At 42.3% G+C, this 25,365-nt stretch overlaps 1 protein-coding gene across 1 annotated transcript in view; it reads right to left on the reverse strand.

Moving 5' to 3' along the window:
• Positions 1 to 5,538: 5,538 nt before the first annotated feature.
• Positions 5,539 to 25,365, reverse strand: part of adarb2 (adenosine deaminase RNA specific B2 (inactive)) — a 192,161-nt gene continuing 172,334 nt past the window's right edge. Inside the window, exons 6-10 of the mRNA XM_061094080.1 lie at positions 22,614 to 22,765; positions 20,214 to 20,382; positions 15,308 to 15,489; positions 7,786 to 7,967; positions 5,539 to 5,715 (exon numbers count right to left, since the gene is read on the reverse strand). Of these exons, the coding sequence (XP_060950063.1) occupies positions 5,539 to 5,715; positions 7,786 to 7,967; positions 15,308 to 15,489; positions 20,214 to 20,382; positions 22,614 to 22,765 (862 nt within the window). The remainder of the gene's footprint in view (positions 5,716 to 7,785; positions 7,968 to 15,307; positions 15,490 to 20,213; positions 20,383 to 22,613; positions 22,766 to 25,365) is intronic.

Here is a 25,365-nt window from a genome sequence, read left to right on the forward strand (position 1 = left end):
GTTTCTTTGCTAAACAATCCTGCGGCATAAAGGAAGCTATAAGGCAGCAACACACATACTATAGACATGCTGACACCTCTCTGGGTAGCTAATATTCCGGTGAAGCTGTAATGCCTGAACCAGGTTCCTGTGAGGTGTTGTGACAGCAGGTACTTGAGGCTGAGCAGGAAAAGCTCACGTGAAATTAACAAGCTAAACAAATGTCAGCCACCGTTGATGTTACTTACACCTTTTCTGTCCCTAATCTGAGTGATGTGTTAATGTACTCTGCTGATTTTCAGTTTGTCATATCGAGTTAAAGTTGTTCAAGTAGACTGATGTTTAATTCTGTATTTACTCAAATAAGAGCTACATCATTTAAACCATGAGGATATGTGAACTAAACTCATTTCGAGATGAGTAAAGCTCTTCTCAGCTAACAACTGCGTTACACTGATGGAAGAAGTATTCAGATCTTTAATGTAAAGGAGGTATACCAGAGAGTAGAAATACTCATTAACAAGTAAAGGTTCTGCATTGAAAAGTACTTAAGTGTAAGTGCGTAATTATTATTTATCAGAAAAAGGGGAATTAGGACAAGTATTAAAGTAAAAGTAATTGCTGCATAAAAATGGCTTAACTGCCTTAACAGTCTACTACTCATGTATTGATGTTTAAATAGGATTTTACGTTTGTAGCTGGTAATACAATACAATACAACGCGTTTTAATACAAGGCAATTTGTTTAAGGGCGTCAAACATGACAAGATACAGACAAGCCTCCATAAGTGAGCTGTTCAGTTGTATACAGGTAAAAGTGCAATTTCGTAAAGAACACAACATTTCTTTGAGATATTAAAAGTTATATAAATAAAATGGTTCTGAGCAATGTGGATTTAACCACAGTTATATTGATGGTAGCACAGTGGTTCCCAGCCTCCTCCAAAAGGTCACAAGATAAATGTGTGGGCTAATGAGATGATTAATGGAGTAGAACAGAAGAAGAACACAGCTCCGCTACACAAATCTGTATTCATTTTCTCCAGTCCTGCTGTTTTTGAGAGCTAATCAATAATTCAATCTGTTAAAGCCTTTACACAGTTATTTAAAGGGGCTTTAATCTGATATATTTATCATAATAATGGAGCAAATCACCAATTTTTTCTACCTGGCCGGACAACAAATTGTACACCTAATGCAGGTTCTAGGACACAGCTGGAGAGCAGCTAGTGAACATGGTGCAGCATTTAGCAGCTAAAGAGCAAGGATGGACTCATCAGGACGCAGACAACGCTCCAGATTATATCGCAGGTTTAAAGGGGAACTCGCTCTTTGGTGGAAGTGCCAACAGCTCATAAATATCAGAAATGTGTCGAGTTGCTGAAACAACACACAAAGGGTCACAGGCTAAGTGCTGTTGATAAAATGCTCTGGTGTAAAACCTACAGCAACTCCAACTGACGTGTAGTGGATTAGAAATGGAAATAAGTATCTCAAAGTTGTATTTGTGCAAGTAACTTGTACATTGTGTCTTTTGTATCTTAGGACGACCAAGAAGGTCGGTGCATCTTCAGCTAGTGTTTTACACGCCTTAGAAACAGCTTTATAAATACTTCCCTGCACAGTCAATGTACATTTTAATCCGATTGAGTCAGAACACAACCAAAAAGTGTTAGTTGTGTTGAATCACCAGTGCAAGTGTTGGCAAATTGATGAAGAAGTTTTCTTAAATTCCTTGTATGTTTTTCCCGCTATTAAGCTTTAATTTAAATGCATTACTGTTCAAAATATGAAAAAATGCCATAATATATTGTATGTTGCTCAAAATATGATAACAATTTCATCGTATAGTATGTCGTCCAAAATATGATAAAAACTGTTTGTGTAATCAAAATGCCAGAGTATGGTATGTCGGCTAAAGTATGATAAACAGCTAAACAAGTATTTCTTTATCATAAACCATTTGGTGAAATTAATTAATACTGAAAAAATGAATGATTAATGATAAATGATTTCTTCAGGTCTTACAGTAGCATCGGCTAGCGCCTAGCAGCTGACTTAGAACTGGTGCAGTACACTGTTTAATTATAGTGTAGTGTTGGGTCCAAAACAACATACATATGTCATAGTCCTGTTAGGCTTGAAAAACAACAAAATATCATCATGTAAATTATGCTTGTAAATATGTCATGGTATGGTCTTCCATGAAAAAGTTTTAGTACATTAAGTAAAAACTATGTGGGAGTATAGTAAGTGAAAAAGTGTCACAGTACATTAAGACCTAGAAACCTCATAGCACTAAATCATGAAACTATAGTAGTAATAGTCGTGTTAGTGAGAATTGTCTACGGAGGTTTACTTTGTCCAATGGATTACAGCGAGCTGCCTGTGACCAGCCACCGGAGCAAATTGTCAAGTAGCATGTTTTCTGTGGTGCACACAGCTGACTCAACGGCCTCAGGGGGGAAGAGGGGGGGGCTATGGAGGCATATACCTCGAACTCCCCTCGCCTCTTCTTCCTCACTTCATTCTTCCTCAAGGCTAATTTGGTGGCTGGTGTGTATGACACCTGCCACCGAGTCTAACAGAGATAACCACTTCCCCCCCTGGATTTCCCCCGGGACCGGTAGGAGGAGGGAGGCCTCTTTAATATTTGTCTGGATGCTCCCGAGGGCCAGTGCTGCCTATAGGAAGGTGATCACGAAGCTGGCAGACCTGAGATGGCCCAATGTCATTTATTATGAGGACCGATAAAAATAACATATTTTAAACATGAATTCAACAAAAAAAAAACTGGCAAGACAAGATAAAATTACAAGATTTTGTGGTTTTATTCACATATACAGTACAAACATTCACAATGTATTTGTTACTGAAGTGCAATTTACAGACCTTAGCAGCAATTCCTCATATACTTTAATTTACATCATAATTAGACATTTGAAGATCTCTTCCACATCTTTGTCAAGAACTTTTATACATTTTACATATGTACACTCATAGATACAATATTGCCATTCAGACATGCCTTATATTCTATATCTCTCAAAATAAATCTGTTTTTTCCAATCGCAGTCATGGTGATGCTGCATGTGGACGAACGATGTCATGTCGAGGTTATGGATGATGATAGACCGACACATACACTGTTGTGATGCTCACAGACCAGGATTCAGGTGTAAACAACCAGACATTCCATCAGTTCAATATTAACTAATGCAGTAAAGTAATATTCTTGTCCTGTGGTCCATTGTCAGAGTCTCTTATTCAAACGTTAATTTACTTTAATTTTTATTGTTTTGTAGTTTTAATTCATAGGGCATTTACATTTTTTATCAAATCGAATAAAACAAACCAACAGTATTGTAGGTCAGGAGAACTAAATGATCTCTGTGGTGGGTTTCCTATCACATGGTATCTTTACAGTTTTTCCTATTTCATGACAGAAAAAGACAACATTTTCCAGAACTGTATATATGTCATCATGGAAAGCCCCTAAAATGACATGTCGACCATCACGACACATACAAATGCGACCAAAGGGGAAAGTCTTGCTAGCAGCGATAAGGACGAAATATTATTACATTTGAAATGTTTTGGATATTTAACATCAAAATGTTCTGTAGGTTCTTGGTACTGGTTTAACTAGGGTGTATCATGTTAAAATAAATAAAAGAGTCAGGACAGAATCTGGTCAAACAGCAACCCACCCAGTTATGACTATAAAAAAAAAAATTGGAAGCAAATTTGATCTAATACATCTATATTTTATATGATATCTTGTAATAGGAAGTAATACTTCAAATTTGAAATTGGATTTTCAGGGGCTTTAAAAAAAATCTAAATTAAATTCACACCTTTTGAATTGATGTTGATTGGTCATTTTTTTCCTAAAGAAATAAAGAATTATGAATAAACCAGAAGCGTGTCACCCGTGGGTCAGATTCTCAGTTCAATGCTTGGTGTGTAAAAATCCTCCCTCCACTGAAGAGGTAATTTCTCAAACTGAGAGTTCGACTGTTTCCTCACTTGGAGTTCGTGAAGTTTCCAGCATCAGCCGAGACAGGAGAGGAAAACCACAGCATGACAGAGGTGCACCACTAGATGTCACTCTCACTATTTGGATTCTACCACTGACTGGGCCGTGCTGGTGACGCCTTCTATTCATTTTCAATAGCTTCAAGAGAAATCAGCAGTGACACAACCACACAAGCAATGATCATCATGAATATAAACATTTAGCTGGGTTGTGTGTTTACATCGAGAAATACAGAAAAATTAGTGAGGTACAAATGTACACGGATCCAGAGTCACGTCAGAATCTAATAACTCCTACATGGAATTTCAAAATAAAACCCCCTCAAGTCGACCAAGGTGCTGAGCAAAGCTGCACGCCACCTCGGCTCAGGGCGGTGGTGACACGGCGAGGGAGAGCGGGTCGATGAGGTCATCGAGGCCTCGCTGATGAGTCACAACCCCAACTCGCTCTTATTGGTGATTCAGGTGTTTGGAGAAAGAACAGGACGGGCCGAGGTCAAAAGACAATGAGGGAGCAGAGATAAACAGAGAGGGAAAACAAGGAAATACACCTCCGCCATCTTCACCGCCACCACCTCAATTTGTGCCAAGGCGAGCTGTAATGGCCGTGTTTACGTACCTCGCCACGTTTCTTTCCCTCCTCTCTGCCCAGTGGGGCGAGAGTGGGGGCGGGGTAAAAAAAAAAAAAAAAAAGGGTGTATTAACCTGTCGTCGTGTCATGTTGAAAATCCGTCGCTTGGAAGGCGGGAGAGAGAGAGAGCGACAAAGAGGAGGCGAGGGAAATAGATGGAGGTAGGAGGAGGAAAATGGAGAGAGGGCAAAGGAGGGAGACAAAAGGAGGGGGAAGTCGGGAGTCAAGGGGTGAGTCGGCGTAGAAGAAAGAAATAGAAATGAGAGAGAGAGAGAGAGGGAGGGAGACCGAGAGGGGAAGGTGAGGAGGTCTGGAGCAGGTCTCTTATTCTCACTCTCCCTTTTTCCTTCCACTTCCTCTATCAGCCGTCACCCTGACAGGGCTGGTAATTGGACGTAGACCCCTCTCTCTCTCTCCCTCTCTCTCTCCCTCTCTCACTCTTTCTCTTTTCTCTCTCTCTCTCTCCCCCGTGGCTCGGCTCCTCAGCGGGAGCCTTGGGGCCCGGAAATAGCTGATGACAAGATAGCGGCTGTCTTTCATTCCGCTCAAGGTTACCCCACCCTTCGCTGACGGACAGAGAGCTGGGGTATTTAGGTGTGTGTTTGCTTAAATGTGTGCGTTCGTGGGTCTAAACGATTATTGTTGGTCCCTTTTTCTTTTTTCGGCCCGGTGCCGGCGACCTTCCTCTGGATGCGGGTGAATGACGGTGGGGATGGCGTTGATGTTTAGGGGTTGAAACTTCCGGTTATGAAGGTTGTGAAACAGGATGTCGGTGAGGAGCACGGTGAGTGTTTTTAATCTAAAAAAATAAAGGTTAAACAAACACTTCTTCTTTCTCTCTCTCTCGCTCTCACACAGACACACACACACACACACACACACACTCTTCCTCAGACCGCCAGCAGGAACTGTTCCTGCTCGGGCGGTTTCTTCACCCAGGTGCCGAGGCCCGTTTCCTGCAGAGATCTGAACCACTGCTGCTTCACTGTCTGATAGGGGCGCGCCGCCATCTTGGCCTCGCAGTACAGGAGCTGGTCGTCCGCCGAGCCGGACACGTGGATCCCCAACTGATGGAGGAAAAAAGAGAGAGAGAGAGAGAAAAACTGGGAGTCAGATAAAAGCGACACATAGAAAAAAAGAAGTTGGGGAAGGAAAAAGAAAAAGAGGAATAAAGCCGGGGCACGGGGGCTAAAGGTTTCGTCGAGCAAAAACAAAACGAATGAGCCGGCACAAATGCATTCGGGTGGGTGGGTGGTGGGGAAGGTGGTGGTGGTGGAGGGGGGGGGGGGGGGGGGGCTTCAACAGCTGTGTAATCTCCCCATTTAAATTTCACAAGCAATTGAACATTCTCTGTGCTTTTCTGTGCGTTCCTATCGTCGCGAGGGGGGAAACAATGAAGTTCGGTGAGGGGGGGTGAGAGAGAGAGAGACAGAGCGAGGGAGGGAGAGCGAAAGTTTCTTTTGGAGATTAGTGTGACTGCTCTTGCGTGGCCCCTATACACAGCGCACGGGGAGCACTTAGGGCGGGGGAGCCTCCTCGAGTACTTCTCCAAATAATTATGGTTTCACAGTCATTATGCTTTAACGGCCGCCATTTGGCGACGCAGGCAGGGTCTGTTACATAAAGTTTCAGAATGGGAAAATGAAAGTGCCCGCGTGCCGCCGTTAAAAAAGATCCGATCTGCCAGGTTTTGATAAGCCGCACGGGCAGCAGATGTTACCTGGGCGACACATTGATCTACGGCCACGTTTCCTCCGCAGAGCGTTCACCTGCAGCCACCGAGCTCTGAGGCTGATTTCAATACACGTGTCTGACTGAGTGGAGGCTGGCACGGACCTCTAGAGTTAATGTTTCTGCATGACCCAATGTGTGTGCGTGTGTGTGTGTGTGTGTGTGTGCACATGATTACTGGCATTAGTTTGCATATTGTTCTTTTCATCAGCTGCGTAATACCTTGTGTTTTCCAGCAGGGGAGCGAGTGCAGATGATGAAACAGGCTTTTATTCATAGAAACATCGCACTGTTCTTTACGCTCGTATCAATAACACTGCACATCATAATCTATTTTACTGTCCAAAGAAAACAAATACACACGCAGACAATCAACATCAAAATTTGTGGGATTATTTACCCAAAGCAGATACGTCATGATAAACAGTGTAATAATAACATTAACAATGGCTGAGTTCCATGTTGTTGTTCCCTGGTGTCATGGACACAGGTGTAAGAGCTGCAACGAGCTGCCACACCCCTGATGTTACCAGGAGCTTTTTGTATCATAATGCAAAGGTGAAAATGTCCATCTGTAGCGTGAGGAGACAATGGCTTATTCATAATATTATTAAAAATAATTGTTATTCATATTCATATGTATAATCGCTTAGACCCTAGAAATAATAAGTTCATTGCTTAAGACCAACTTCTTCTCCCTGGCGGTTCAATTTGAGTGACTATCAGGATTTTTACGACTACACATTTCTATTTATTGAAATTATTCCGTCAATACTGTTCGATTGGGATTTCGTTCTTACTTCAAAATTCAAACATCATTCAAACATGGGGGAAAGTTCAAGTCGGACCTTACTCAACCTTTTGAATTTGAAGCACATTAGCCTAGTTTGTTTCCTGATCCAGCAGAGGGCGATCACTCTCAGCTTGAACTGGTTTGCAGGGAAAATGGAAGACGCTAGCATAATGTGGGGTTTTGCATCGTAAATTGCGAAGTAATGGACACTGTTGGTCGACTTTGTACCATGCATGTGGGGATTAATGCGAATATGTTGGAACACATTGTGTCAAATTCGTCGGAACATGATTTTTGGAACTAACTGATTCTGCAACATAGCAACCTGGATAATTTAACACTGTTATGATGATAAGTTTATGTTTTTACTGAGTTTCTGTTTTTATCAGGTTTCTAAAAAACCCAAATGCTCCTTTTGAGTTATTGGTGACTCCTCTTTGTGTATTTTTCCTTGTTGTTTATTAATATTTTTCCAGATGATTAAACTGAGAGTGTTTCAGTTGCCTCAAAAACAACTCAGCCACTGACCAGAAGTTGTTGCTGTTGATTCGCCTTTCTCTCCTGGTAAATTTGATCTAGTCCACCCTGCTCTGACGTGAAGGTTTGCACTCACCTTGCGGTACAGCCGGCTCCAGCGTGTGAACAGGGCGTGCTTGCAGAGACGCGAGGGTGTCCCTGACTCCCGTCTCCGTCCCGTGGCCGTGCTGACCACCTCCAGCTGTGTGTCGCCCAGCGTCCAGTTGACGCTCAGGCACGAGGCCTTCCCCGGCTGCTGGTACTCGGCGCTGCTCAGCCCTGCGGGAACGACAACACGGCAGAGACAATGACTTGGGTTGTTTCACTGCTCTCGAGGTTTTCCCTCTAAATTCAAAACATTTGATGTGAGTGTGATTCGTTTGTGACAATCTGAGTGGAAAATGTGAAACCATGTGTTTTTCCTTTTCAAACCTCCGCTTTGCTGTTTGGTTTAACCTTCCTCCACCCTTCCCTCGCTCCCTGAGGCTAATGGCAGACATAAAGTTTTGCAGCGCTGCAAAAAAGCCAAGTCAACCTGGGCCTGGGACCGCAGGGCTGTTTATATGAGGCTTTGATACACCCTGAGAGAGGGAGGGAGGGAACAGGAGGTCTATGGAGCAACGTGCTCCTGCCGCTGTGTCCCTGCAGTTAACACTGGTTGAGTGGTGGCTGCTCTGTGTGCTGTAAATATTTTCTACAGTCACAAAGATCAACTCTCCCCTACACTGGACTGTCGGCCTCTCAGTCCTGCCCTCTCTGAAATAAGTGGCCTTCCTGTCAAAGAACACTTCGTCATCAGTGAGAGAGAGAACGAAAGACAGAGGTAGAGGAAAAGTGGAACTACATGATTCGTCCAAATCACAGGTGTCGGCAGAGGTGCGAAATGAACCAGGGCTCAGGGATAAAAATGTCCCAGAGGCTTAGTTGTTTCATTGGAAGCAGGTTTCGAGCTCGTCTGGGTAAGAAGTTCTGATTCAGAGTTTTAGGCCTTAAAAGCATCTGAATGTACAATCTGACGCTGGAGACATTACTGATAAATATACTGTTGGTGGTGCAATGAGGAAACAAGTGTCAGTGTTTCCGACAGCGGCGAAAACGCATATACTTTTATTTAACATACATTAATTTTTACGGGCACTATGAATATTGATCAGGATGTATGTGCCGTTGCAAGGCTAAATTTAGCTGTTGTTTGGTTTGCTGTAAAAAAGGTTGTAAAACGCTTTTATGATTCAACATAAATGAATTTGTACTTCCGAAAATTAAAGGAAAAGTTTTGATAATTTGGGGGAAATAATGCTTGTTCACTTGTTTTGCTGAGAGTTAACTGGCTTCATTAAGAGCTGCAGCTGGCCCAGCTGAAATCTGATTGGCCGCTGAAGTGCCCTTGTTCTGTCGATTGGCAATTTGTGAGGAGTTGTTATTTTCTAATCTTTTCTTAAGAACACAATGTGCAAGTTACAGTAAACTCACAGTAAACAGGGAATGACATGTTGGACATACGATGGCCCCTCTGTGTGAAATGTGGCCCCTTTTGGCCCCTGATTAAGAAACATCCTAGATCCGGCACTGCATTAGTTACACATGGAGTCTGCTACATTCACACGCATGTTGGTAGAAAAGTAAGGGTAGGAAACATGTGTTCATTCATGGTTACCTGCACTGCTGAAGTGACTGATTTTGCTGTCTGCAACTTGTTGAACGAGTGAAGACACAAACATATATTTCCTTTAAATTAGCTTTCTATTTCTATTAGAATATATTTCGCTTAAGCCCTTTTGCCAGTTTCTAAAAACTACTCTGAAACCAAAAGCCATATGCTGTAATACAAATAAATCTTTACAGTATATACATTTTTTTTTTTAGAGAAACAAATTGCTCACGTGTTTGCAGGAAAAGTTTGACATTTGACCTCACAGAATAACATTTCAACTTTTGCTTTGCCACAGACGTTCTTGTTCTTGTTTTTTGCCTTATTCCTGAAAACTCTACAGATGTAGAAACGTTGGGTGCATGATGAGTCCCACTGCCACAGACGAGCTCCTGGTATAGCATCGCTGCTAACACAGTGTGACAGCTAAGTTCTGCTCGAACACTAAATCCACTTGGAATCTGTAAAACTGTCTCAGAAAGGAAGGCGCTGTCTTGGATGTCGTCTCGACTTCCAACCCAGTTATTTGTTATATCGGGAGGCTTCACAGAGAATCAGCCGACAGATTTCCTTTGCGCCGGGTGAACAACAGCTGCTTCAGATCTTGGTGCCTGACAGACAGCTTGTTATAGTACAATACCTGATGTACAATACCACAGTACATGGCTGCAGATCATCTCCCCTCATGCCACACTCATTTCACCCGTCCTGACTCGCTCTTCCTTTTCTGCAGCACCTCGGAGCCGGGATGAATTGCCTGCCACGGTAACAATCCTCCAAGTCTCTTATTACCCATCTCTCCTCTCTTGTGCAAACGCACCTCTTTGAACAAAGGTCCCCCCCCAACCCCCCAATCCATCCTGCCTTCTCTCTTTTCTCCTGCTCCATTCATGGCTCATTGCATCCATTCAATGGACTTGACTCCTCTGTTTCTGTAATAGCCAATTTGATTTTTCCCTCATTGAAGACCAATTTCTCTTCGGGGTGGTGTTTGGCAGTCGGACGTGACAGAGGCAGAATTAGGGATTTGGAGCTGTACAGTGAGAAGACCCGCGGCTTAATATCCGAGGCTGCTGTGGAGCCACGATGCAGCACAGCCTGTGTGTGTCTGTGTACACACTGCATCTATCCTGCATCACTGGAGTTCAGCATGCTTTGTTTGAAGTGTGTCTTGCAAGGACGGGGGCAGTGGGCTGAGGTTACGTTGTTACAGAGTCTGCGTCAAGGTCAATGATCTGTTTATAAGAAAAGTTTGTTGGTTTGAATTCCTGAAACCGCTCTAAAAGTCGTGTAAGGCCAGTACTTCACCAGTCAGCCCTAACTATGGGGACTCACTCACACAACACATGCTCCAGTTAAATGCCCTGAGACCTAACCTGCATTCAAACGTGCACTCAGCTCTGGACATTCTCCTCAAACTATCCGGACTATAACTACTATGGCTGCATGCCATCGACATCAATGGATGGCTGTTTTTTGATGGACTGTTCTTGTGCCTAAAGTGGAAGTATCACAGGTGGAGAGGTCACCCAAGAAGAACCTGGCAGATGAAGACGCTTTGCTCATCCCTACACAGAGCTGCCATTCAACATGAATGATTGTTGATCTCATCTCCACTTGGGACCAGCCAACTACTAACCTGGAAACATATTCTAAAAAGCATTTGGAGACACTCAAACTGTGCCTGAAATTCAAAGTGAGCCAAGGGGGCCCGTTGACAACTTTCAAATCACAATACACACAAAACTGAAAAAAAAAAAAATACCTTAGAATGAAAAAGAGGAGCCATACACGAAGATATCACCAAAACAAGATTCAAGAGCTTTGGCTGTTGTGTTGTGAACGCGTCTGACCAGGATAATCTCCTCCAGTGTTTTTCATATGTGAAACGCAAACTGCGCAAAATGTCCAGACACAAATTTCTGGGCATTTTCTGGAGTTCATGTCTAAAAATGGCTTTAGTCACATGCTAAACTACTCAACTTTGATAATGTGGAATGGCAGCAGGGTGTAGAAGGGGAACAAGCATTCGTACTCCACCAGCAGCCCACCTGGTGGTAAGCAAAGATTACTAATGTTTATTTTATCTACTGTTGTTCTGATTCCTCTTATCTGAAAAAAATGACAGAGCCTGGCCACACTTTCTGCTCACGCTCCATAGAAAGCAAACAGCAGGACGAGCGCAGAGGACACATCGGCCCGTCAATGTGTTTCAGCCCTCGGGGGGGTTTCAGGTGGAGCTGCTTTGGCCGCCGTGCGATAAGAGCGGTGCCTCCAACGCGCTTCACGGGAATTTCCTCCAGGGGGTGTTGCTTTTTAAATAACCCTGGACACACAATGGTCCGAGGAGCTCATCAGCGCCGATGAAAGGATGGAGGAGGAGGAGGAGGAGGCGGCGGCAGATCTGCACTCGGACATCTGAATGCAAGCGGAGGTCTCTCTCTTTTCTCTTTATTTCCTCTCCATCCTTGCTGTCCCCCCCCCCCCCTCCACCTCTCCCTCCCTCTCCTCCTGTGCTCCCTTCAGATTGAATGGCTGTCTGATAAGGGCTGTGATTACATTGATTCGGTGTAGGGCCATCTCCACTCGCTGTCCATCTTCCTCCCCCTCCTCCCCCTCCTCCACCCCTCCTCCACCCTTCAATAGACTGTTGCTCCTCAAGGCAGTGCAGGTGCAACGATCCGACAGTTTGGGACACAATCGCAGAGAGAAAGGAAGAGGGCAGGGTGTTCGCTGGCGACCGAGGAGTTCACGCCCGTTTTGAGTAAAGACGATGTCGGGAGGGCACGTCTGCGACAATTAAACACAAATAACGATTGACACTTTCAGACATGCACTGAACTACTGATAATCTAAAATCATCTGAAGTAAATGAGAACTCAAATGTCCGAGTAAGAGGCTGTGGACTTTTCTCCAGAGCTTTCCTGCCAAGACCCCTCGTAAAACCTCTGGATAATGTCAGAGTGAGCCCTCTACTCCAACAAGTTTAGAATGTATTAGCTAGGCTTCTTAACATTAAATCACCCGCATCCTTGCTTCTCTCCATTGGCTTCCTGTCCGTTTCAGAATGGATTTTTCAGATTGTACCGATCACTTTCAAAGCTACATCATGGAAATGTTGACCCTTATGCGCCTGTTCGCTGCCTTTTTCTCATATGAAGAAAACAGCAGGAGAATATCCACTCAGAGGCATTTACAAAAACACAGAGATCTCCAGAGCGTTCAAGCGTGGGGTGGTGCAGCAGGCAGGAAGGAGGAGGCAGGAGGCAGGAGGCAGGAGGCAGGAGGCAGGAGGCAGGAGGCAGGAGGCAGGAGGCAGGAGGCAGGAGGCAGGAGGCAGGAGGAAGGAGGCAGGATGGTTTGGTTTGCCACACACTGACACAATTTCAACAAAAGCTCTCTCGACATGTACCTTCTTCTTCTGCTGTTTCTTCCTGAGATAATACAATTATTGTAGTTTTTTTAGTTTTGTGGATGTCAGGCAAAGATCTGGAGTTCAGCTACAATATATTTAGTCATTAAACAACCCTTGTAATGAGGTTGACATTAGTAGGAGTGAATTACTAAATAGTATAAATAAGTATAATTGACTAACAATATCAAACCAGACCACGATTCTTGAGACATGAACTGCAGCTTGTAAAATCTGAAACTAAAACCTCCAACCCAGACAAATCAAATGACTCCATTCAAAAAACCATTGGACAAATCATGAGAAATGTTGCCGAGGCCGTGGTCGAGGGATTCTGTGATAAATTCATCACAGCTATCATCACCAGAGGACGACTCAGCACAATTATCAATCTTGATGAGGCCAGTCCTCACAAAGTATTCATCCTCATGGCAGCCGATTACCCGGAGCAGAGCCCTGCGACGCACAGAGTTCCTGTGCCCTTCAAGAAGTATACTCGAAAGCTGACAAAGAAGAAGAAGGTGTACGATTTAGTTTTATCCCATTGTGTGCATTTGACAGGATGTAATGTTTTTCCTTGTGTGCGACTGTCACACTCTTTGTTCTTATCAATGATCCCCAGCAACCGAATGTGCCCTACATCTCCGTGCGTCTCTGTCACTCAGCTTCTCCGACTGGCCTAGATCTGAAGTGATGGCTGATGCACTTCCTACAAGTTGGGTGTCATTCAGATCCTCTCCCAGCATTCATCTCTCCTACAAACAGAAGCCCGGGGTCTCAGTGGACCCCCGTGAGCAGACACACCAGACGACTTCTTAGCTGTTGCTTGTCTCGCTGCCATGCTGTCAGTGCAGCGAGGCGGGGGGGGGGGGGCACGGGGATTGTTAGGCTCGTGTGCGTGGGTGGGGTCTGGGGCTGACGTTTCTATGAAAATACATATCTGAAAATAGATACTGCACACATGTGGGGTCGGATCTCTACATGGGATACCCCAGCCGAAAACACTGAACACACAGAGAAGTGTGTTCAAAGGCAGGTTGAGAATAGAAAACACAGAATATGTCCTTAAGTTGGCAGAAAAGTGGCTGAAGGATTTCAAGAGGTAGGATTTAAACCTCTTGAAAGTCATATAATACTTAATACAGGTGAGTTTCAACACTTTTGAATGAACACACTATGATTTATCGTGTATTTCAATATAACCTTGTTTTTCTGCAGCTCAATTTGAACTTTGCAAACATAACCATTCAATTTAGGTCAATAAGATGTTGCACTAAACACATGAAAATGTGTTTTTGTGGAAAAACAGTAAATTCAAGGAAATATGGGACACCTTCATGCAATTTTTGGAAAGCGACCAAGTGGAAATTAATGAGTGAAACAGAATAAAATAGCAGCACCTAATCGGATGAATATTAATTGTAACTAACTAATATTATGAATAAGAGAACGTTATTTTATCTAGGCTTTTGATTTGATTGATTGGAATTTAATTTTATTTATTTGTATTTGTATAATTATGTCTTTATTTACTTCCATTTTTTTTATTTTTATATATGTCTTTTTTTAATTATTTTATTTAATCTTATTTAAGTTATTTAATTTCTGCCTCTTTTTCTTTACCCTGAATGTTTGATTGTGGGTTTGGGGTGTTCATAAACGTTTGTAAGTTTATAAATGTTTGAATGTATGTTTCTTATACGTAAAACTCAATAAATATATTATAAAAAAAAAAAGTGTTTTGTTTCATTATGGCGCTTTGTAGTAAAATGAGCGACTTACTTTGAATTAAATTGCATTTTTTCCTTTTAAGTGGCTATTATCAATATTTTCATAATAGTAATGTATTAAATGATTTTAGATAATGTGAAAGGAGCTGAGATTGTATATTAAAGAAAAGGAAGACATGATACATTTGTTAAAGTTTATAAATCTCGCCTCGGCCATGTTAGCGGATGGGACATGGACCAAATTAAAAAGCCAAAAAATAGGTCACACATCAAATAAAAAATGTCTTCAAGGTGGTTACCATCCTTTGATGTAGTTGGACTTGTTATAGCTGATAACTCATACAGGAATTTTCAGCTTTAATCTTTATGCTGTGTCATTTTTTCTCTCATTTAATACGTCTGTATATTGAAAATATCAAAGTTAAGTGATATGGAATCAAATACTTTTCAGGTTCTGATTATAAAGATCCACTGTAACAGGGACACACTGATAATGCCTCTCTATATTCTCATCACTTCTCAGGAAAAGTGACAGAACCAGGTCATTTGAATGGAGTCGCCCCAGGAGTCATGTTCATCCCTGCACTGCTTTTGCACAGTTTTGTGTGAACTCACATTTCAACTGCTCTGACCTTTGAGGAAACCGAGACTGGTCTAAATTAGAGAAAGAGCTCACTGTCTGCTGTTCAACCTTCAAAGGAGCGTCTGTGTCACCATGGACTGAATCTCATTGTGCCACTTCCTGCGGTGAAGACTTCATTTTCCTAAACGTGTTTCACCTAAATCACATGGAGGCGTGTCTGACGTGTCTGTGTCACAGTCGTACCACTGAGCAGCGGCTGGTTGCGTCTGTACGTGGCGGGCAGGGGGCCCAGGCGCTCCACCCGCTGGTTCACCACTCTGCCCAGGTGGCCCGTGTGGCGCAGGCTGCCCACCGTCACGCTCTGCAGGTACACGGGCTCCAGGAAGTGACTCAGCAGCGCCCCCTGCAGACCCAGGACGTTCCATCTGAGGGGAGGGGGGCAAGAGAAAGAGGACAGGTGGGTGGGTGAGGTGAGGAAGAGAAAGGAGGAGGAGAGGTGTGGATGAAAGAAAGATGGAGATAGGCGGAAGAGGAGGAGAATGTGGGAAGAGGGGTAGAGATAGGGGGAGGAAAAGGGAGAGAAGGACGGAGAGCTTCAGTGACAGTTCGAAACAATTTGATCATTATCTTGATGTGGGACGTGATGACCCCCTACACACACACACACACACACACACACACACACACACGCACACACACACACCACACCATCTAACACACACACATGTCTTCCTCTCCCACTCTCCCTGCCTCGGAGACAGACGCCGTCATCACCAACATCAACACAGCCAAAGGTCAGTGCATCAGCATTCGTCGCACGCCACCACACATTACCATGTGCGCATCCCGTCGCCGAGGTTAATGCACTGCGCGGGGGGGCTAGGGGGGGGGGGGGAGCTTCAGCCGACCGCCTCCGGGTTGGTTTCAGGGAGATCCACTGGTGACACAAAATCACTGTGGGGCTAATCCTGGCAGCCGGAGCCACACCTGATACCGCAGCCAGCTGGTCATGTGCCACCCACTGTTGAAATCCACTCTATTTAACCAGCAGATGCTAATTTATGGATGGAAAATGATAATTAACTTGCTTTTTATCATAGTTGCCCTTCAAACACACACACACACACACGCAGACAGACACACACACACACCTGAGTTGTGTACATTGGGCTAATGATGTTATATGAGTCATAATCGGAGGCTCTACAATATGCTACTAATCATTACTACATCATTGTTCTTTTTGTTAATCAATGTTTCTTCATCTGCTAGTGTCGTGCAGACTTAATAATCTCTCACTGCGGTTTCCTTCACCTCCCGAACAGTCAATTAACACCAACGACTTTCTGGGAAAATCAGGAATTAGTGTTCGCCCACCGCCCACACTTTACCTGCAATCTGTCCTTCCTTTCTCACACAGAGAAGAGGAGCTATGCACACACACACACACACACACACACACACACACACACACACACACACACACACACACACACACACACACACGCACCAAAACAGAAACAGTTTAGCCTGAAATATTAATTTTGCCAGAAAGCGACACCGTGAATCAGAAACATCTTCTAATCTCATGCAAGAAAAGAGCCATCTGGCTCGGGTGTGTGAATTTAAAGAGGAGAGAGGCCTCCCCTCTCTCTCCCTCTCTCCCTCCCTCTCTCTCTGCCTCTCTACATCTATCCTTTCTTCCCTCCCCTGGTAAACGCGACCATTAAAGTAATGTGCTCATCTGCATAAAACTGCGGTGGAATGGAGAACATCATCGTTATATGAAAGCCATTTAGGCCCCTCAATTAAATCCAGCTGTCGACTTCAAATCAAATATTTGCAAAAGGAGCTTCGCAGGGCTCCGGCTTAAGACAACAAAACGATGATCAGGTGAGGCGATGGTGGGACGAGACGCTGACTATTATCTGAAATGTTTATGATGAGAGAGCGTAGTTCCTAAAGCCCCCTGTCGTCAAAGCTGAGATCACTGTAATAAAGAGTAGGAAGTGAAGGATGTGGGGGAATAAGCTCAAAATGAGTGTGACAGACGACGAGAAGAGTATCAAGGGGATCACTTAAAGACTAGAGCAGTGTGTGTGCGTGTGTGTGTGTGTGTGTGTGTGTGTGTGTGTGTGTGTGTGTGTGTGTGTGTGTGTGTGTGTGTGTGTGTGTGTGTGTCTCTCTGTGTGGTTTTCTGTGTTGAGTCTCAGATCCACCCTCCATCCTGACCTTGATAAACTGGCCCTCGGTGACCCACTCACTTTAACGACGGCCACCGATCATTTACAGCGATAAAAAAGGGAAAAAAGAAAAGGAAAAGGAAGAGAGGAGGCTGCGGAGCAAAGGGAGTGCGAGGCGGAGGGGAGAGGATGCGGCCGGGGAAGAAAAGCAGGGTGTCCCCTCTCCTTCCCCTGTCACTCTATTTTTTTGTAAAGTAATTGCTTTCACCCCCGTTGGTGACCTGGGTAGATTTAATCACACCATCTCCAGCCCTGGCCAACTGAATCCAATTGGTCAAATTAACAGGGGCTCCACAAGAGAAGGGTTCAACCTCTCTCTCTCTCTCAAACACACACACACACACACACACACACACACACACACACACACACACACACACACACACACAAGCACAGTGGCTCAGCTGTGGTCCTGCATGGCTCAGTTGGCACAGTGTGGTGCTTAACTAAGATGAATTTGTCGGTTCAGTCATGGCAAAAAAACTCAGACTATATTAAAAATTGACTTCAGATATTTTAGAAAATGGAAGTGAAGTATTTTTTATTGTTGGGCACCTTCATTGTTTTTTTGATTATTTTTAGCCACATCAGCAGCTAAGATGGCAGCGATGATTAGCTGCTACACTGACTGGTGCTCTTCACAATAATCCGAAAATACAGTAACTGTGTTGGTGAATGTTGTGGATGAAAGCGAACATGCCTTTTCAAAATATTTTGCGTGACTCAGTGTGTTGTTGACACTGTTAGAAAGTGAGAAATAACACGTTCAGTCTCTTTCAAATTAAAACTTAAATTCATGGCACAGCTCAGGTTGACACACTCACTGCTGATGGTATTGTGGATTTTCTATTAGCCTGTTTTGTCTAAGTCTGACTTTTTTAAGTAACCTTGTTTTAAACCGATGAGTCACACATATATTTATACTTTGTTCATAACTGGGTTCATTGTAAAGCTTCTCCAGTTGCCTGTATTGCCACAGAGTGTGAACAGATAAAATAATATAGTAATAATATTTAATCACATCTCGAAAAGTTTCCATTACACTTTTTACATTTACAGGTGGGAGTCAGTCCTACAGATCCAGAGATTAACACAAAGATTTGATTAATACACTTATTCATTAAAAGGGGATTAGCCATTCAAGTCACATATGGGAAATCAATATCATCATCAGGACTGCAAAAGATCTCACATATAGCATGACTCATAGCAGCACACATCCACACAAAGACACATCCACACAAAGACATTACACTTTTTACATTTACAATTTTAATTAATTAAATTAAAAAAATTAAATATTTAATTGTTACATTAAATATTCATTAAAGTCAGAAGTTACAGGTAAAACCATCGTATTCGTGTGCTAGTACATTTTGAGATGTTTTGGTGTGTTTTTTTCTATAACACATTTTCTTTCAGACTAATGGAGAGAAAATCATCCAAAATGCCCATTTAGATATTTGTAGCTCCTCACATTTAAACAATTTTTGTTCAATTTTTGAGTTATTCCTGTTTATATTCTGGTTCATACAGAGTGGTTTGTTCAGATATCATTCACAGCCTGCTTGATTTAACATCTAAAGAAAAGGGTGAAAGTTTATTCTATTTGTGAAGTTGACAGTATTTTCTGATTTATGGAGTGATAAAAAGAGTTGTCTACATTCCCCTCTATAAAAACCTTTAGCTCTGATGAATTCTGAACCTCACATCCAAGTTTCAGATTCAAATTAACACATTTCTGATTAGATAAAGGATAATTTGCATATTCAACCATACAATTTAAAACTTGTAATATGTAAACACGTTGGTTAGGGTTAGTGTACTGCTTTTTGCCTTAAGTAAATACAATTATGCACATGCACCACGTTTACAGACAGAGGCTTTTACTCTTAACACATGAAGACAATGTGAAGACGGAGGTGGATGAGTCAAGCCGTCCTGATTTAGCATCGCCGTCTGTTCTGCCCTCGCGTGCCAACATGCAAACAACACGTTACCATTGGTTTATAAAACAATCTGCCAGTAGGAGTGAGATACTAATGTGACGATTGTATATTTCATATCATTTTTCTATGGTCCTCAAAAATGGCAGAAACCATTTATGTAGCCTTTATAGATAAATAGACCACGGTGGGAGTCAGTCCTACAGATCCAGAGATTAACACAAAGATTTGATTAATACACTTATTCATTAAAAGGGGATTAGCCATTCAAGTCACATATGGGAAATCAATATCATCATCAGGACTGCAAAAGATCTCACATATAGCATGACTCATAGCAGCACACATCCACACACAGACACATCCACACACAGACACAGACCCAGACAAAGACACAGACACAGACACACACACACACACACACACACACACACACACACACACACACACACACACACACACACACACACACACACACACACACACACACACACACACACACACACACACAAACATTGACGTGTAAAGGTAAATATTAGACAAACCTGTACCTGGCTCACAACTTCACATTTCCAAATGCTTTATTTAAACAGAGATTACTTTTTCTCATAGAGAAGATAATCTTCTCATAAAGTTAAACTCTTCTATCAATCCTTCCCCTGTTTTCTCCCACAGACGTGCTCATCAGGTTTATGTCCAGGTGTCATTTGTCCACCTTCACAACAATATCAATACAGTCCACGGCATGAGAAGTGCAATGGGCAGTATGGACTGCAAATGAAAATTAGAAACTCAAGATCATAGACTGTGAATAAAGATGGACGACGAGTCTCCAATTCCTGCCACTATCCAGATATCCCCAATATGCCAATATGCCGAAGTGCCATCTTGCACATTAGCACATGAAACCCAAGAATGAAGCTTTAAACCCATTTAGATTCATCACGTGACAGCACTGACCTGGTGATCTTGTCGGTGCAGGACATGGTGATGAGCTGCTCGCCCTGTAAGACGCCGTCCCACGTCTGCACCGGCCCCCGGCATCGCACCGGCACCGTCCCCTCCCCGGACTCGATCTTGGTCCGCAGGTGGTTCCGGTGCTTCCTCATCAGGTGTCTGCTGCTGTGTACTGTCAGACGCACAACACACACACAAACACAATTCAGGTCACTAGGTCATTCGTTATTTCATTTGCATTTGCTGGATACCCAGTTTAATGAGCAATAACATAATGTGTCTTTTCTAAATAACACATAGTCAATTAGTCTCCAATACAATGAAAGTTGAGACTACAATATTACACAATATAGAAATGAATTGTCTACTAATTATGAATGTCCTCAGCTCCTAATTATTGGTGTAACTAGCTGCATGTAAACTAACACAGTATAAAAGTTGACATGCAGCACAATAGTATAATTTTTATTGTTAATAATAAATATTCTAACGAGGTGACAACTGTATATTCTGCTGAATGGGAAAATTCATTCATACAGCTTCAAGCAGCTTTCACCAAACCATTAATCTGCAGCAGACAACAAATACTGCAGCTCTTTCCAAAGCAGGAAGTTTAAATGAGGTTAATGGGCTCTTTTAGGGAATTAGATGTATTTTGGGAGCGTCGCCCGCCTGGTTGTTAATGGAACAAGCGTTCGACTGGATTGCTGCTGGAACAGTCGGCGGGTTGGGAGGAAGGACGAGTCATTCCCCTGAGCCGAGACACTTTGGACACTTTACACTAGGCAAGATATAATAAAGTATCACTTAACAAACAACACAACAACCCATGTATAGTTAACAGCGTCAGCAAGAGCACGGGTCCCTGATCCATTTAAACCACTTTCCTGTGGTTTCACGTTGGTGTTCAGGGAAGCATGACCTCTACACACTGATGATTGATTAAAGGATGCAGTCTTCACTAGCACTCTGCACGGTAAAAAAAATCTCTCAAACTCAAACCACCCAAAATATATATCAAGTTAAATATGTTCATATCAGTTGATATAAATAATTATCACTATGTTATAATTTTTCAGTTTAAAGACTGATTTTAGCTTTTTAGTGGGTGTTCTGTTTGTGGAAAGCATATCTCCCAAAGTGTTCATCTTATCGGCTTCACATGGGGGATGTGTATTCTTGATGGCCAGAGGAAATGTATATTCGGATTTTAACACTTGGTTAATTCAATATTAATAACACTTTAAGAAATTACCTCTGAAATAACCGACATGCAATGTGTGAAACAATTAATATAAACCCACACACATGAACATACATGAAGCTAATTCAGTTTCACTTCATGAGAAATACTGACTAAATTGCAGATAAACCATGTAGGATGAACACTAGGTTTTCTAACTTGCACCATAGACTGCTTTTAAAAAGCTCTGCACACAAACAATAAAAAAGTTTATTGTAGAACTGTTTGAGGAGGACTCACTAATGACTGACAGAATAATTCTAGAACCAGGCACAACAGACACTGCACTAGTTTTACAAAACGGAGGTAGATCAATTATGTGTTAAACCTCCTCTCTGTGCTTGCACAAGGCAGAAGCAACATATCAATATGCTAAATATATAACATTTGTTTGATGCTATTGATGGAATTTACATTTCTATAATATGATATATGATATTGTTTTATCAACCAACTTAATTCAAACTGAAGATGTAAATAGATAATCGTTGTTTTTATTCCATAACCTCTTTTACTGAAGGAGAATGTCTCCGTCCTTTCCAGTTTTTCCTCTGTGGCTGTGAAAAAAATGTGTAAGAAAAAATTAAGCCCCCCTCTGACTTGCAGCTCAGAAATATTCCAGGAAAAGGTACTGAGTAATTTTTCTAATCTCCGAGAGTGCACTGCTGAACATTTAAAAAGGTTTAATGACAAAAAAACGTCAAGTTCAAAGGCTCCTCTGATCTGACGCCATCGTCTTTTCTGCCTCTCTCTGCTGGTTTCATGAAAATCCCACCATGTACTGAGCAGTGTACACACATGCTCTCCGAGCTTCGATCTGCGATGACAGATGGAAAGAGAACATATGCATTCTACGTATGGAAACAGCCGTTTAGATTACTCGCCTTAACACAGAGGCCACCAGGAAAAATGCTGAGGAATCTAAAATAACGTAGAATTAAATTTTAAGTGTGTAAGCGCTACAATGTCACAGCTTGGCTAAAAGGGGCCAGAGGAGGAGTGGGACATGAAAAAAAGACGAGGGAATGATTTTAGAGGCTGAATCAGGGCAATGGCAGATGAAACTAATTACCAATGTATGTGTGTGTGTAGTAAAATAGTATTTTCAGTTTTGTTAAGCCAACTAAAAACAACGGAGACAGAGAGGTCAGGTATCTTACAGTCAGTGGAGATTTCATAGGGCGAGTTGAGTCTCCCGTCGCCACACGGTGACGTGCTGATGTACATGTGGAAGTGGACGTCGTCTCTCAACCTGAAGCCGCACTCCTTGTGCCGCACGAATATCGACTCCTCCCAGTCCTCTGGCCTTTTACTGCAGGAGTGAGGGAGGGAGGAGAAAAAAACAAGAACAAGAACGAGAGAGACGGATGAGAAAAAGTAGCACCATTCATCACAAGGCGGGAAATAGATTTCTAGAGAGATGGACACCGGCCCTTGCTGTGACCACGGCCCCATTCTCCTGCCATCAGACGGACTCCTGGACATTACTCAGGCTGTCCTCATGTCTCAGGGGAGACAGGGGGAGGGCGTTTAACCCACTCCTCTAAACATGCTTTTATTTATGTCAACATGAAACTGGCTGAGCTAAAATAGTGATTAAAATAAAACAAATAGTCATATTGACTCAAAATAATTGAGAAAAGCATGTCAATCCTATTTATTAATATTGATAAATATCAGAAACATATCATACTGTTGACAAAAAATGAAAACAAAAAACATTTCAAAATATCCTTTTTTAATGAAAGTCCTCTTCATTTTCATTGCTGAAGAAACGTAATGAAACAATGACAAACTCCACAAACACTTCTCCCACTCTGGCTGCAGGAGCTTGGAACGCACAGAGGTGGGAAATGAACATGACATCAACGGCGCCACTTTGATCAGGTGACATTTGCACCCACTTTAAAAATAACACTGCAGAGGATTATGTTAAGATGTTAATAGTGTTAAATACTTTTAAAGCCATATTTAAAAAAAAATACTACATCATGTGTTCGCATCTCACGACTGTGGGACATTGCCTGGAGGTGAGTTTTTAACATCGATGAAAAGTCAGTAGTCCAGTCCGATACATTACATAACTTTAAATTGAGACCCATTTATTCGCTCCATTCTCATGCTTTATCCTCTGAAAACTTAATAAAATACAAACTCTGACTATGACTATAAAAGAACATGGGTTTTTCTTCATCTCAGGACTAGGAGGAAATCTAAAACTAAGCAAGAGAATGAACAATAATTTAAGGAGCAGCATGGTTTTCAGCGGCACCGGCGCAAATTCACATTAAGATAAGAATTAGAGATCAAATAAAAGGTTCCAGTCAAATGTTTAACAGCTACATTTGGAGATTAGCAAAGTTGTTTTTCCATCCATTAATACTGAAAACTTGCAACATGGCAAACGAGGCGACACAAAATCGAACTTAAAACTCTTCACAACTGGGTCATTGTTTGTGCTGTGTGCCGGAATATGAGCTTCATCACTCACATGCACAAGTTCATCCACAATATATTTAAAGTATGCATCACGATGCAAAGCACGGCCGCACTCTTTACACAACCTCTCCTCTGTCTACCGTGTCCTTTCCCTCAGTGTAAATATGGCAGTTCTGGCATTTTGTGTGGTCATTTCATTATGACTTATCTTCCCCATTAGCCATTTTACTCAGCTGCAAAGTCTCCGTACCTGCCACCCAGCATTGTGCTAAGACAAAAAGTCAGTGCTGCGTATGCAAATATGACATTCAACAATCTCGACTTCTAGACGCTTATCTGATGAATCAGCGTCGCTGTAGGGTTCCTCGGGGGGAGCTCAAAAACAAAATAAATGCTTGTGCACTGGAGGTGGTAAGGAGTCAGAACTCAGTGACTGTCCCCTGATGCCCGTAAAAACTTTGGGACAATCTTTGTGCACAAAAGCATCTTGTGCAGGTTGCAAAGGCACAGAAAGTAGTTAAAAAAGTGCTAAAAACCAATAGGCCACTGAGAGCCTGAGCTGAACGGATCTGTTTTTGTGATAGTACGCTTGGTTGGCTGGAGAGAACAGCACATGTTTGGCTCGCTGATTTTTGAAAAGTCTCCGGTGGACAAAGCATGACGGCTTGCATGAGGCTTATTATAGAGATTGTTCTTTGGCACGGCAGCGGGAGGTCACAACAAACAAGATGTTGCATGTGATTAGGCAAACTGTGATGCATAATGGGATGCAGTGCATACTGAAGACCATTGGTGGCAGCTTGTGAACTAAAAGGCTACGGAGCAATTGCTGCGACAGTGTAACTTGGATTTATACATAGTCACTGGTGGAATATTAAGTTAGTACTTTCACTTCAGTATTAAATGAGATACTTGGTCCTTACTTTCATTTTTCTGCTCCTTTACTTAAATTGTGCTTATTAATTCTAATGTCAATGGAGAGAATATGATCATCTTCTAAAAGTAAGACAATGAAAACCCCAAGATTAGACGTTTATACTAAAGTAATTATACATTCAAATGAAATGGGATATTTTATGCATTTTGATTACTTTTATATTCATTACTTGCTATATTAACTAACATTTGGTCTTTCACCAATAAAGCCAAATTATCCTGGATACGAACAATTCTGTCTTGCAAATTTGGAGCCAGAGTCTGTGAAGTAGCGATTGGGGGATGGAGCCACGATAGCAGGGCCCTGGTGTTACACACGCTTACACCTATTCATGAGTCAGTCTCAGCTGTCAATGAAAACATTTCACCCCATTTTAAGAGCACCAACTAACTCATTAAAATCTTATTTAAAGTAAAAATGGACAATTGAACATGCATGAGTGTAATGAGAACTACCTAAAATGACAGACCCTTTTGGAAAAAGGCCATTTGACTTTTTAATTTGGCTCATGGATCATGTTTTGTTTTCCGGTTCAG

This window comes from Limanda limanda, chromosome 20, assembly GCF_963576545.1.
Source record: "Limanda limanda chromosome 20, fLimLim1.1, whole genome shotgun sequence".
NCBI classification, from domain to species: Eukaryota; Metazoa; Chordata; class Actinopteri; order Pleuronectiformes; family Pleuronectidae; genus Limanda; species Limanda limanda.